Source organism: Scyliorhinus torazame, chromosome 17, assembly GCF_047496885.1.
Source record: "Scyliorhinus torazame isolate Kashiwa2021f chromosome 17, sScyTor2.1, whole genome shotgun sequence".
NCBI lineage: Eukaryota > Metazoa > Chordata > Chondrichthyes > Carcharhiniformes > Scyliorhinidae > Scyliorhinus > Scyliorhinus torazame.
In genome coordinates, this window is record NC_092723.1 from 111024139 (window position 1) to 111039039 (window position 14901).

The 14901-nt window shown below is 50.1% G+C and overlaps 1 protein-coding gene across 5 annotated transcripts in view; it reads left to right on the forward strand.

Moving 5' to 3' along the window:
• The window catches only part of hagh (hydroxyacylglutathione hydrolase), a 35278-nt gene that overhangs the window by 6773 nt on the left and 13604 nt on the right, over window positions 1-14901 (forward strand). For all 5 annotated transcript variants that reach the window (XR_011935812.1, XM_072480873.1, XM_072480875.1 and 2 more), the window contains exons 6-7: window positions 6451-6554; window positions 14272-14373. Coding sequence is in view for 4 of the 5 variants with exons in the window: in XM_072480873.1 (XP_072336974.1) it covers window positions 6451-6554; window positions 14272-14373 (206 nt within the window). In the remaining variant the exon portion in view is untranslated. The remainder of the gene's footprint in view (window positions 1-6450; window positions 6555-14271; window positions 14374-14901) is intronic.

Genomic DNA, 14901 nt, shown 5'->3' on the forward strand with positions numbered 1-14901 from the left:
GTTAGTGGCAGTGTTTGGGATGTGGGGTGGGAAGGAAGAATTAAGAGCAGTAAAAGGGGAAGATTTGATATACAGACACACACGCATGGCACGCACCTCCAATTCAACAGCAGAAGTTTCAGCCTGCTCCTGTATTTATGGGCACAGTTAAATCCCCATCAGCTGAATACAATTAAACCCCAAATATTCAATTAATAAGTGATGGTGCACAAGAGGAGGGGACTGCTTGTCAGTGATTTATGGGATAGAGTGGGTTCACGTCTGTAATGTCTGTGTGGGATTAAACTTCAATGATAGGGAAGGGGCAGCAACAATTAGGTAGGATAGACCCTAATGACGGCAGCAGCCCACTTCAACCCGGCTCTTCAATCTAAAGAGTATGTTTCGAAAACTTATCTTGCCAGTAGTACACAGTAGTCTACAGTACTTCCTTTAAGGACCTTCAGTTCAAGGCCACAAATAAACCTGATTTTCCTGAACGCAGCTACCAACAGCAAATAGGCATGAGGCCCCTTCTCTGGACCTGTGTGGAAAATTCAGAAAAGATTTTCTGGCCTTTATCAGTATGACCTCTTACTGAGTGATCACTTCCTGCCAGCAATATTAGAAACTCAGGACTGCTGTTTAGCACCCATTATGCACCTTTTCTGCTGCCCCGCTAAATTTCCAGGCCATGTTGCTTCAAGAAACATCTTATCAGTATTTTGTAAGAAGTTATTTGACATGTGCATGGTGAGTTTCGAGGGCTGTTTGGACTTTTAGTTCACAATGCCTCTTAAAACCTTGTTTGAAGTTAGTTTCGAAAAGATCAAGAAAGCAAGAGTTCAAGATGCCCTCCATCAGTAACTTGTGGCCTTCTTTTAAATACTACCCTCCTGTAGAGTTACTTACTGTAGCATTGTGACCCCCAACAACATTAGCCTTTTCCTATGCATCCAGAGGTAGTGCAGTAAAAAAGAGACTGGTGTTTATATAGTGACGTTTCCATCCTCGGACATAGTGCTTTACAACCTCATTGGGGCTTTTTGAAGTGCAAACTAAGATTATGGTTTTAGTAAAAACCCTTGAAAGCGCTACACCTTGTTGAATGAGATGTAACTAATTTTTAATAGCATAATATGTTCACAATTATTGCAGAACAGCCTCACAGATCCTGAAAGAGTAGTTTTAGTAATTTTACTTACTAAATTTCTCTAATATGATACAAAATTCCACATTTTAATAAAAGTTTAATTTCTCCCATTACTCCCATGGACTTGTTCCAATTCTCCATATTGCTACATGTAAAATTTTTAAAATCAGCAAGTAAAAGAGGCTGCACGGTGGCACAGTGGTTAGCACTGCTGCCTCACAGAGCCAAGGACCCAGGTTCAATTCCCGCCTTGGGTGACTGTGGAGATTGCACATTCATCCCATGTCTGCGTGGGTTCCCTCCGGGTGCTCTGGTTTCCTCCCACAGTCCAAAGATGTGCAGGTTAGGTGGATTGGCCATGGTAAATTATCCCCTAGTGTCTGGGGATGTGCAGGTTAGGTTACGAGGATTGGGTGAGGTGGATGCGAGAGTGCACCTGGGTAGGGTGCTCTTTCAGAGGGTCGGTGCAGGGCAGCACGGTGGCGCAGTGGGTTAGCCCTGCTGCCTCACGGCGCCGAGGTCCCAGGTTTGATCCCGGCTCTGGGATACTGTCCGTGTGGTGTTTGCACATTCTCCCCGTGTTTGCGTGGGTTTCACCCCCACAACCCAAAGATGTGCAGGCTAGGTGGATTGGCCATGTTAAATTGCCCCTTAATTGGAAAAATGAATTGGGTACACTAAAATGTTTTAAAAAGAGGGTCGGTGCAGACTCTCTGGGCTCAGTGGCCTCCTTCTGCACTGTAGAGAGTCTATGAATACAGTCATTTCACTTATGACATTTCACTTCTTAGTTTGCTGCCTGCAGGATTACTTCAGTTTAATTGGTTGCTTACCTTGCTTGATGGCATCATTGCTGCTGGCTGCCAGGAGATCTCCTTCAATTGGCGCCAAATTAAAATTGATGTGGAGAAAAGAGAAAACAGGACACGAGCTCACTAGATCTTTATTGGCACCTTTCGTCAAGATCATCAGCGAGTACTGTTGCTTTACTGCTGACCACAAAATCCAGCCCAAAATGCTTAGTTCTTTTGCCAGTTCCCTTCAATCAAGTTTTCTCTTCTTATTGACCCTGCTGTCACTGGAAACGGTTCCTCCCCATGTTCCCAATCAAAACCTTCCATAGTTTTATTTTTACAAAGCAACTTTAAATCTGTATAAAGGCATTCTTGTTATTCTTTCATGGGATACCTGTGTCACTGGCAAGGCAAGCTTGTATTGTCTACCCCTAATTGCCTTTGAACAGAGTCCCATGTCAGCCAGACCAGGTACAGATGACAGATTTCCTTCCCTAAACGTGGAGTGAACCAGATAGGTTTTTACAACAATCAATGGTTGATTTTAATGGTCACTATCACTGGTGATTAGCTTTATATTGCAGATTTTACTAACTTACTTTATCAGCTGTCATGGTGAGATTTGAACCTTTTTTCCCCGAGAACATTAGCCTAGGCCTCTGGATTGCTAGACCAGTGATATTACCACCACACCAACATTTCCCCTGTCTACTTATTTATTCCCTCCTGGTGAGGTCGGTAGATTTCACCCTGCTGTTCCAACCTTACCATGGTACAACTGGTAGCCACGGTCTTAAAAATCTATCGCAATGCATACAATGGCCAAAACAGCCAGGGTGTCTTAACTAACCCATGTTTTTACTGGTGTGCTACTTTTTGAACCATGAAACCTTGCGTGTTTGAACTGCTAGTTTAACAGATTTAACCAGACTGATTTCTGGGATGGCAGAATTGTTGCATGAGGAGAGATTGGGCCGACTAGGCCTGTATTCACTGGAGTTCAGAAGAATGAGGGGATCTCACTGAAACATATTAAATTCTGATGGTGCTGAATGGACTGGATGCTGGGATGAAATGAAAATCATTTATTGTCACAAGTAGGCTTCAAATGAAGTTACTGTGAAAAGCCCCTAGTCGCCACATTCCGGCGCCTGTTCGGGGAGGCTGGTACGGGAATTGAACCGTGCTGCTGGCCTGCCTTGGTCTGCTTTCAAAGCCAGCAATTTAGCCCTGTGCTAAACAGCCCCTGATGGTTCTCCTGACTAGGGATGTCTATAACAAGGGGACACAGTCTCAGGATACAGGTGAGCTATTTAGGACTGGGATGAGGAGAAACCTCTTCATTCAGAGGGCAGTGGACCTGTGGAATTCTCTACCACAGAAGACTGTGGAGGCCAAGGGCAGAATCTTACAAGAATTTGGCAAAGGGACAGGCTCAGACTGAAAACTGGAAAGGTAACTCTCCAGTCGCACAGACCAGATTCTCTGCAGCTCTTGAGCCTCAGAAAGAGTGGCCATGGTTTACGCAGTCACTCTGGTGGGATGGGGCCTGGCTACAGAGCTGGGACCTGGCTCCACAGAAATTGGGGTGCCATCTTTAAAGAGTGCCCAGATCAGTGCTACTGACTAATGGCCCCAACACCCATCACGGTGGTATCGGCCCCCCCACCCCTGACAATCATCATCAGAATTCCCCCCACCCCATGCTCGTAGACCCCCCCCCCACCACCAACACTTTTAAATGAACCCAACCCCCCAATGTGGCTCCCACTAGGGCCGGCCCCTGGCACAGGTTGGCACTGCATAGGTTGGCACTGCCAGGTTGTTACCGTACCACCATGCAGTGTCAACCTATGCATGGGGCAGTGCCAGGGTATTACACAGGCATGTCTCTCTCTTCAACCTCCCCCACCCCGTGTCCCTGGAGGGATCCCCTCAACTGATTCCGGTTTGGCCAAACCTGTTGTCAACCTCGCCGATGTATTTAGTGAGGGCCGATGAATCAAATCTATTTAAATGAGGTTCCCTTTATGAACCTTGTGACATCACCGGCAAGGAGTGAGGAAAATTGGGAAACGCGATCTTTCTGGCAAGAATCCCATTTCTCGATTCTCTCCTAATTTTCTGCCCGCATCGCTGACCTTGCATGCGGTTAGTGCGGGCTCAAAATCGCCCCCAAGTGGCTGAATGTATTTAAGAATAAAATAGATTTTTAGACTCTAAATATCAAAGATTTTGGGGAGCGAGCAGGAGTAGGCGTGGCAATAGAGGATCAGCCATGATCCTATTGAATGGCACAGCAGGCTGGAAGGGCTGAATGACTTCCTGCTCCCATGCTCCTATTTTCTGTTTCTCTGAACAAGCATAAATTAATTTCTCAGAAACACTCCATGACATTTGGTTGCCAATGAATGGGTTCCAGACTGATCACTCACACCCCAGCTTCACTGTTCTCTTTACGTGCTCTCCCAGTGGCCTCCGATACTCAGGCCCAGACCTTGAGTACCTGAAGAGGTACTCCGTTTTCCTCTGGCCTCATGACTAGAGCCCAAGAAGAGACCTTAGCTTCCGTCTGTTTAGTGCCCACAATCTGTAAATTTGCTGACCTGCCACACACATCAAGCTGATCAAGTACAACAGATGGGAAACCCAGAAGCAAGTTGTATTTCACAAACTGAGACAAAAAGTGAGAACGTTTAGGTTGTGATTTGCACTTGCTGTTTGTAAAATCATTGCTCCTCAGTGGGAATGAAAGTACAGACACCGTTAGAAATAAGAATGTGACACAAATATAATGAAAACCAAATCAAAGGGGAATTTTACCATGAAGTGGAAGAGATGGGGCATGCAATTTTCCCAAAATTGTTGGATCAGGCAAGAAAAGCTGTGCGAAACTCACCAACGTTTCTCGCCTGATTAAACAGCACTCTGTGCGGTTTCAAAGTGCTGGCAAGAATCACACAGACTAAACACGCCGGCAAAGCTGGGATTCTGAGATTGGGGTGCCATTTTTATAGGGTGCCCTGATCTCAATGTTAAATTTAAGGAACCGTCCCCCTCCCACAAAGATCGGGACCCCCTTCCAAAGCATCAAGGCACCCCACCCTCCTTCACAGGCATCAGGGTACTCCCAACTTCCTTCTCCAACCCCCACCCCATAGGCATCAGAGCTCCCCCCTCTCTACCCACCACCTCACATAAGAGGAACCCTGCTCCAATAGAGGAGGTAACCCCACCAAAGCCATGTGCCCCCCTGGCACTTCCCTCTTGACATCTACAGGGGGCAATGCCCAGCCTTGTCCCTCAATTTCCAGGACGTACAGGCACCTCCATGCCCAAAATGGTTATCAGGACTGGTTTTAGCTTTTGAAAACCAGTCGTGAATTACGCTGACCTGACATCCATCGCCAGGAGCGGAGGATGCATCATGGACATCAAGCTCAGTAATCACATTTAAATTTATTAAAATATATGGAAATCAGGTTCACGCTCTTTCTGAGATGACTAAATCACCGCTGGGAGGTTTCGGGAAGATCTCAAATTGAGATCTCATGGGCACAGATCGCATTTCTGGCTGATCGTGAGATTTAGTGGCCAAATGGCACAGTGGTTAGCACTGCTGCCTCACAGCACCAGGGACCCGGGTTCAATTCCGGTCTACAGTGGCTGTGTGGAGTTTGCACGTTCTCCCCATGCCTGCATGGGTTTCCTTCGGATGGTCCGGTTTCCTCCCACAATCCAAAGATCATACCAATAATAATCTTTCTTGTCAGAAGTAGGTTTACATTAACACTGCAATGAAGTTACTGTGAAAAGCCCATAGTCGCCACATTCTGGCGTTTGTTCGGATACACGGAGGGAGAATTCAGAATGTCCAAATTACCTAACCGCACGTCTTTCGGGACTTGTGAAAGGAAACCGGAGCACCCGGAGGAAACCCATGCATACACGGGGAGAATGTACGGACTCCTCACAGACAGTGGCCCAAATGGGAATGGAACCTGGGACCCTGGAGCTGTGAAGCAACAGTGCTATCCGCTGTGCTGCCCAGGAGGATCGGCTATGATCAATTGCCCCTTAATGTCCAAAGATGTGCAGGTTAGGTAACTGGGTTGCAGGGATAGGGCGGGGGAGTGGGCCCAAGGACGGTGCTCTTTCAGAGGGTCGGTGTAGATTCAACGAGATGAATTGCCTCCTTTTGCACTGTAGGGATTCTATGAAACAAGATTTGCACCCACAGATAACAGGGCCGCTAGATCACAGCCATGTTATACACTGACCATTGTTTACATCCATTGAGCTTGTTTTTAATGACCTCTGTTGATTATTCTAATTGAATATCAGGGGTTTCTCTTGTATTAGGTCCGTTTAGAATATTACGGGCATTGGATTGCCACTGTTTAAAAGCTAATCGTTACTCTTTGCCTGTGACATGTTTATTTTTACTTATACTTATTCACAGAATCTACTTCAAGGCCCAGTATTGTCCCTATTATGATTTAAGTTGTTGTCATTTCCCCACAGGTGATACATTATTTGTTGCTGGCTGTGGCAAATTCTTTGAAGGATCTGGTGAGGAGATGTACCGAGCTCTGATTGACATTCTCGGCAGCCTGCCACCTGAAACGGTAGATGTTTTGCCTTTGAGTAATGATTCTAATTGTTAACCTGTTATTTTGGACATTCAACACTGTGATGTCAACAGTGCATTTTGACTTGTATGTTGACAATTTAAAAAAAGAAATCTATCTGTTTTCAGTCACTTAAATTTCTGCTGTAATGATGGTAAAATAAGTGCCCCGTCACCCTCTTTTTCTGATATTTTATTCCTTTTCCTGCCCTTGTATTTGTTCTTTTGCCTCCTCCACGCCTGAAGATATGAGGTGCTCAACAGTGCCAGAAGGCTATACTGTAAGGATCCTGTGAGAATTGAATCTTTTAAAAAATAAATTTAGAGTACCCAATTATATTTTTTCCAATTAAGGGGCAAATTAGCGTGGCCAATTCACCTACTCTGCACATCTTTAAGTTGTTGGAGTGAGACCCATGAAAACACGGGGAGAATGTGCAAACGCCACACGGACAGTGACCCAGGATCGAACCCGGGTCCTCAGCGCCGTGAGAATTTGGTCTTGCCCATAGTTTTACCTTAAACTGTCTGTAACTTGGAACTGAATTGGTAATTTAATTCCATAAGATCGGCTAATGCAAGGAATAGAGCATTGCTGAAATTAAATAGAACAGATGATGCTTTTCAGAAGTGTGAAGAAAGAAACTGCATTTACAAAGCACTTTATCACCCTGTCAGTCCAGAGAATGAATTAACTAATTAATTAACCAATTAATCACATTTCAGGTGATGCCATTGTTGCTATATTTATTGGCAGACACCTCATCCAGTTAGTGTATAGTAAGGCCCTGCAAACAGGAATTGAGGCAAGTGGCTAGTTTATTTGTTTTTGGTAGGGTCGGTTACAGGAGAAATGTTGGTGTGGACACCGCAAAAACTTCCTGCTCTTTAAAGGATATCTTGCAATCTGCTATATTCATCTAAACCATCAAGATAGGTGAACTGGATCTGGGTTTAATCTCCCACCTCAAGATGGGGGAGGCGGGGGGGAATTCTTCATCGGCTGAAGCCAGAATGGGGAAACACGATTGCGCTGAGAATCTCACGTCAGCCACAAATTGAGGCCTGCGCCGGGTGCTCAATGGAATGCAATGCTCCAGTGCCTTGACAGCGGTGTGATTGCGTTCTAAACCGCAGGTACAGTAAATGCCGTTGGCATATCATTAACGGGCCCGTCCCAGTACTCTCCAGGGCTCGCGCAATGATCCGCCTCCGCCAGGAGGAATTACCGACGGTGAGGTGCTCTTGTAGTTTTACAAATCGGGAAACAGGCTCAGTGGCTGCTGAGGGAGAGAATGGAGGTAGGCCTGTTCCCAGAGGCGCAGCAGTGGGCTGCTTGTCATGGCTGGCTGGGGCGGGGGGGGGGAGCTTAAGCCAGGGCTGGGAGGAGTAACGGGGGCCGACCAGGGGATGGACCGGAGGGTGGGGTGTCCCCCCCAGGACCAGAGTGTCCAGGCACTGACCGCCATTGCAGCACCCTGCAAAGCCGCCAACCTGCTGCGCACCCCATTGACCCCCCTCTGTGGCCCGTGGTTGTGTAGAGCACCCACCCCGCCCCAACCCCTCCCTCCAGCCCACCAATCCCCCCCCCCCACCCACCCACAACTGGGCGCCACCCAATGGCAGGCCATCACTCGGCCCACCCAACACTGCCCACAGTAGCCTCGATAGTAGGGTGCTGGATGTGGGCCGGAGTGCATACCGCTGACATGGGTAATGCCAGCCATCGGTACCCCTGACATCAGGATAGGTGCCATAGCCAGAGACGCTTATGACCCCGATGGAGCCAGAGGTGTGGTGCAGAGGGCAGAGTGCCAGGGAATGGCCGTGAGTGGGTGTGGGAATGGGGAATGAGGGAGGGGTCGGAAGGGGATATGCGGAGACAGGCACTGCAGTGCAGGCCAGATCCAAAGTGTAGCCAGTTGGACCTGGTTGGGCACGGGATACGCACCAAGCTAACATGCCTGCCTTTCACCCACTGCAGACAATGGAATTCAGAATACAACCAGGAATGGTTGCTATCTGCCTGGCCACCACAGCTCTGGGGGATGCACTCAAGCTGTCCGAGCAGTAGCTGCTCTGGGAAGACTCTGCAGCAGGGGAGCATGCCCCAGAGTAACAGGAGCCGGACAATGAGGATGGAGAGCCGGACACCCAACAGGCCAAGAAGGGGGTGGGAAGGAGGTGCTGCATTTGGCCTTGTGTGTACCTGCAGCGCTTGTCATTCGAGGACCTGCCAGATGGGCAGGCCTGAGCTGGGGGATCATGCGGCATATCTGCTGGATCATGGAGCACCCGGGACCGCGGACCTATGGGAGAGGACACCCGTTCCCGGTGGCAGTCGCCCTGAACCTTTTCACCATGGGGTCCTTCCAGACGCCGAATGGGGACCTGTCTGCGACCTCGCTGACCTCACTGCACAGGTGCATCCGCGCCGTCATGGAGGCCCTTTATGCCCGCTCAGCACAATATATTAGCTTCAATGTGGACTGAGCCCATCAGGATGCCTGGGCAGCAGAGTTCGCCGCCATCACCGGGATGCCCCAAGTTCAGGGGGGTGTCGACACGATGCATGTCCTCCTACAAACTCTACCACAGGAGGGGGTGGTTTTCACAAACTAAAAGAGGTACCACTCCATCAACATGCAGCTGGTGTGTGACCACGAGATGCACATCATGCACAGCTGCAGCCAATACCGAGGAAGGGTGTATGCGCCTTTATCCTGGCACACTCGACGGTTCCCGACAGCTTCGAGGTACACCCCCGGGTGAGATTGGCTTCTGGGCAACAGGGGTTATCCGCTGCAGTCACGACTGATGATGCGTATCTGGAGGCCGCAGACCAACGCGGAGACCCGCCCAACAAGGAGCAACCAGGGTCATGATAAAGCGGTGCATTGACGTCCTGAAGATGCGGTTCAGGTGCCTGGACTGCTCTGGAGCAGCCCTCCAAGATAGTGCTCGGAGAGCCTCCCGTATTGCGGTATTGCTGCGTCCTCCACAATATCACGCAGCAGAACGGCGACATGCTGGAGGAGGAGAATGAACTCCAGGCTTCGTCCGACGAGGAAGGTGCAGGGGAGAACAAAGAACAAAGAAAAGTACAGCACAGGAACAGGCCCTTCGGCCCTCCAAGCCTGTGCCGACCATGCTGCCCTTCTAAACTAAAATCTTCTACACTTTCTGGGTCCGTATCCCTCTATTCCCATCCTGTTCATGTATTTGTCAAGATGCCCCTTAAATGTCACTATCGTCCCTGCTTCGACCACCTCCTCCGGCAGCGAGTTCCAGGCACCCACTACCCTCTGTGTTAAAAAACCTGCCTCGTACATCCCCTCTAAACCTTGCCCCTCACGCCTTAAACCTATGCCCCCTAGTAATTGACCCCTCTATCCTGGGGAAAAACCTCTGAGTATCCACTCTGTCTATGCCCCTCATAAATTTGTAGACCTCTATCAGGTCGCCCCTCAACCTCGGTTGTTCCAGTGAGAACAAACCAAGTTTATTCAACCACTCCGCATAGCTAATGCCCTCCATACCAGGCAACATCCTGGTAAATCTCTTCTGCACCCTCTGTAAAGCCTCCACATCCTTCTGGTAGTGTGGCGACCAGAATTGAACACTATACTCCAAGTGTGGCCTAACTAAGGTTCTATACAGCTGCAACATGACTTGCCAATTCTTATACTCAATGCCCCAGCCAATGAAGGCAAGCATGCCGTATGCCTTCGTGACTCCCTCCTCCACCCATGTTGCCCCTTTCAGTGACCTGTACATCTAGATCTCTCTGACTTTCAATACTCTTGAGGGTTCTACCATTCACTGTATATTCCCTACCTGCATTAGACCTTCCAAAATGCATTACCTCACATTTGTCCGGATTAAACTCCATCTGCCATCTCTCCACCCAAGTCTCCAAACGATCTAAATCCTGCTGTATCCTGTCACAGTCCTCATCGCTATCCGCAATTCCACCAACCTTTGTGTTGTCTGCAAACTTACTAATCAGGGCCAGGATGGTCAGGGCATGAGGCCCAGGCATGCACAGGAGGCTACACAATGTGCCTCCAAGTTCGCAGACTAGCGGGTTGGCTGACAGAGGCACGAACACCCCGTCCCCTCCTAACCCCAGCTGATCACCCCCTCCCTGCACCACCCCCGCACCTGCAACCACCTTTGTGATTCCAACCTGTCTCGCTATGTGATGCGGGCCCTCGGTTGGCAGTAACAGCAGGTCTTGTCCATGGGATGGAGGATGATGGTGTCCTCTCCCATAGGCCTGCTCAGGTGCTCCACATCGTTTGACAATTGCTGACTCCAGCCAACGAAAATGAAAATGAAATGAAAATCGCTTATTGTCACAAGTAGGCTTCAAATGAAGTTACTGTGAAAAGCCCCTAGTCGCCACATTCCGGCGCCTGTTCGGGGAGGCTGTTACGGAAATTGAACCGTGCTGCTGGCCTGCCTTGGTCTGCTTTCAAAGCCAGCGATTTAGCCCTGCGCTAAACAGCCCACTTTCCACCGTCCACCTGGGTGATCCCTACATGCGAGCTGGCCATACCATCACATGGTCCCACCGAACCCGTGGGGCGATGGTGGGGGGATGACTGGGGTGGAGAGGGATAGGGGTGGGTCCAGGTATCGTGGGAGTGAGTGGCAGCTGGCCCCATGACCCTGGCTTGTGCCCTCCTCCAGCGGCCACACATCCACACACCCCCAGCCCCCACTGCAGCCAGCCAGCACAGCCCATCCCTCACACCCTCATGACAGAACACCAGGCAGGTTGAAACATTTGTGAACAACAGGTGTTTATTGTGAACAGGTGACCATGTTTGTGCCCTAGCCCTTAACGCTATCCTGTGTGCTGCACCTGTACCAAATTAACTCGTGTTTAACTTTCTAGCCTGATGGGCCCTAACGCTACGTCTAGGTGGATCTCCAGGTGGTACATCAGGGGTGGAGGCGGTCTGCTTTGATTCCCGCCCTGTGACCTCGGTCCCCTTTGGCAGCTGTCCTCTGGAGTGGCCGGGCCTGAACTGGCCCGGCAATCTCTTTGATGTCCCAGGTGCCTTGCTGCCACCCTGTTCTGCCCACTGCCCATCAGATGCGCCAGGGACAGGAGGGAGGAGGGGGTCTGAGGCGCTGTGGTGTTCGAGCCCCTCCCCTGCAGGGGCCACTGGCATGTGCGCCATTACCACCTCCTCCCTCGGGGTGCATGATGGCCCTTAGACTACTCCTGGGGATGAGGTGCAGCTGCAGCGAGCTCCGGGGGCTCCCCTGCCACCTGGCGCTGCCAGTCCTGGAGCCCCCCTCTCATCTCTAATGGGTCTCAATGCTCACGGCCATGGAGCACAGGGATGGGCCACCTTCCTCTCAGACTGTGCCACGTCCCTCTGGAACTGTGCCACATCACTCTGACTGATTTCAGGTAAGTCAGCGCCTGGGCAATGCCATTGACGACCGCAGCCATAGTCTGTTGTGAGTGCGGCAAGCTCTGCAGCACCTCTGCAAAGTCCAGTTGGCCCTGTATATAGCTTCCTGAGACAGGGCAGCCCTGTCCTGTGCCTCAGCCATCGTACGCTTAGAGTGACCCATGGCTGATACCTTCACCCCCAAGACTTCCACCGCGGACACCATCCTTATGGTGTTGGCATGGATGGCAAGCATAGTCGTCACTGCCTCCTGCCCCTGCAGACAGTTGAAGTCCTCCAACTGCGCCTACAGGCGCCGGATGGTTGCTGACAACCCGTCATGTCGTCCCTGGCTCTGTGACTGCATCACCAGCATCGATGGGACTGCCCTTTCCAGAAGCCCGAAACACACCTGAACGGCAGCTAGTCCCTGGGGTCGGACTGCCCTCCGACCATCTGTCTCCTCAGGGGTTCCTACCTCTACCTGATGTACCACTGCATGTGTGTGGTGTGCATCAGATAGTGCCCCAGGAGTTTCTTCACTAAAGTGCCCAACCAAGGCGAGTGTCTCTGGGATGGTGGAGGATGTTGGACACAGCTGTGACGGAAAACCGGTGTCATTCCTGGATTGGTGCACCGGGGTGTTGTGGGCTGCCACTTGGGGACACGCGTTGCTGACTGGTGCTGCCTCGTCGCTCAGTGTGTCCTGGGGTTGTGGCCAGAGGCGGAGGGCACCAGAAGGGCCCGTCTCATCGCCAGGTGATCCTGCAAGATACAAGACAAGATGCATAGTTGGACTGCGCGTGGGTTGGGGTGGTGTGGGGGAGGTGGGTGATGTGAAAGTGGTGGGGTTGTGTGGGGTTGGCATGGTGGTGTGGGGGTTGGGCCACGTGTGCCATAGAGACACCACAACTCAGCGGGGGCTCACTTGGTCCCCCAATGCTGACCTCCGCCTCAGCGAATGCCCTCTCTGCAGGCCTATCGACCAGGTCCAGTGCCTGTCGGTCTTCTCTCTCTTCCCCCTGCAGTAGTGTGCCGCCTTCTCAAGGGGAGCTGGTGGGCTGCTGGGAAACAGAAAATGCACATGTTAGGCAGTCGGACACGGCAGCAAAGGGGGTGGGCAGGTGGTGGCCTTTGTGAACAGGGCACACGGCCATGGCGGGCGGTATGGGTGCCGGATGGGGTGCAGGGTCGGGTGAGTAGACTGCTGACATGCAGGGTCCATTTGCCCTCCAGGTGGGGGGATGGGTTATGGGTTTGTTGGAATGAGGTTGGTACCAGAGGCATGGTGCTGGCCATTGACCCTGGCCGCCCTGATTAGGTCATGCAGCTTTTTTCAGCATTGCTGGCCGGTCTTGGCAGTTAGGCCCACGGCACACAGCCTCTGCCACCTGCGCCCAGGCCGCTGTACGGCGACACTTGGCAGCCTCCTTCCCACTCCAGGATGCCCCGCCTCTCCTCCACGAAATTCAGCAGGGTCTCGAGTTCCACATCTGCAAAATGGGATGCTGTTCTTCAGGCTGCCTTGTTGGCTGGAATGAGTGTGTGTGGGGAGCGGAGTGCTTATATCCGGCTGCAGCTTGTCAGCCTCTCGAGTGCCAATCCTGACCCTGGCGAATCGGACACGGTTTTTCATTGGAATTGCTCTAGTTCCACGTGGCACCAGTGCCAGCCCATTAACGGATCCTGACTTGCTCAGGGACTGGCGCCGCTTCCATGGTGGTAGAACACTACCAATTCAGTCCCAGCGTCAGCACATAGTGTCTCAATCTGAGAATTTGCCTGGAATTTCCATCAGGATACCGTCTGTCTGGCAGCAAAATGTATACCAAAAATATATGCTAAAGCACTGGCCCAGGACCTGGGCCTACTATCCTCTGGCTCAAAGACAAGAGCCCCACCAAATCAGCCGCGTTGACACAAAAGTGCAGGCCCATTGTTGATGGAACTTTGGCACCTTTAGGTTGCTCAGTACAAATATTTACCAAAATATCTGAATTTTTAAAAAGGAAATTAATGAAAAGGATACTGGAACATAGGAAAAAAACATTCAAAGTTGTCAACCCCTAGTTCAGATCAGTAATATTTGGAATTTTATTTTAAGGTATGCAAGACCAATTCAGACAATATTGATACTTTTAATTTCCACGATTTACTGCTTTTTCCTTTAGAACTACTTCAGTATAATCTGGATGGGTTTCTGCTACCACAGCGAGTATGATGAGGAATTATGATGAAATTTGTGTTTTTAAATTTCAAATTTTTATATATGAGATATTAATGTTATTATATTTTGTATTTTAGAGGGTGTACTGTGGGCATGAGTATACCATCAACAATCTCAAATTTGCTCGACATGTTGAACCAAACAATGCAGCAATCAAACAGAAATTAGCTTGGGCAAAGGTAAGTGTTGCAAGTGATTAGAATGAAGCATACATGGAATTTGATACACATGTGAGTGAGCTGTCCACTTCCATCAAATGATCCATTCCTGATCTACTAGCCATTATAATTAGCTGGAATCACAGAATCATAGAATCCCTACAGTGCAGAAGGTGGCCATTCGGCCCATCGAGTCCACACCAACCTTCCGAAAGAACAATCTGTCTAACCCAATCCCCTGCCATATCTCCGTAACCCCACCGAACCCCTGGACACTAAGGGGCAATTTAGCATGGCCAATCCACCGAAGCTACACATATTTGGACTGTGGGAGGAAACCAGATCACTGGATGAAACCCACGCAGACACGAGAATGTGCAAACTCCACACAGACAGTAACCCCCCCCCCGAGGTCAGAATCGAACCTGGGCCCCATGCACTGTGAGGCATCAGTGCTAACCTCTGTGCCACCGAATGAAATGTAGGTTTGACTTCTAGCATCTATTGAGTTCAATACCACATACACAGATGGCCCACAACAGGTTTTCT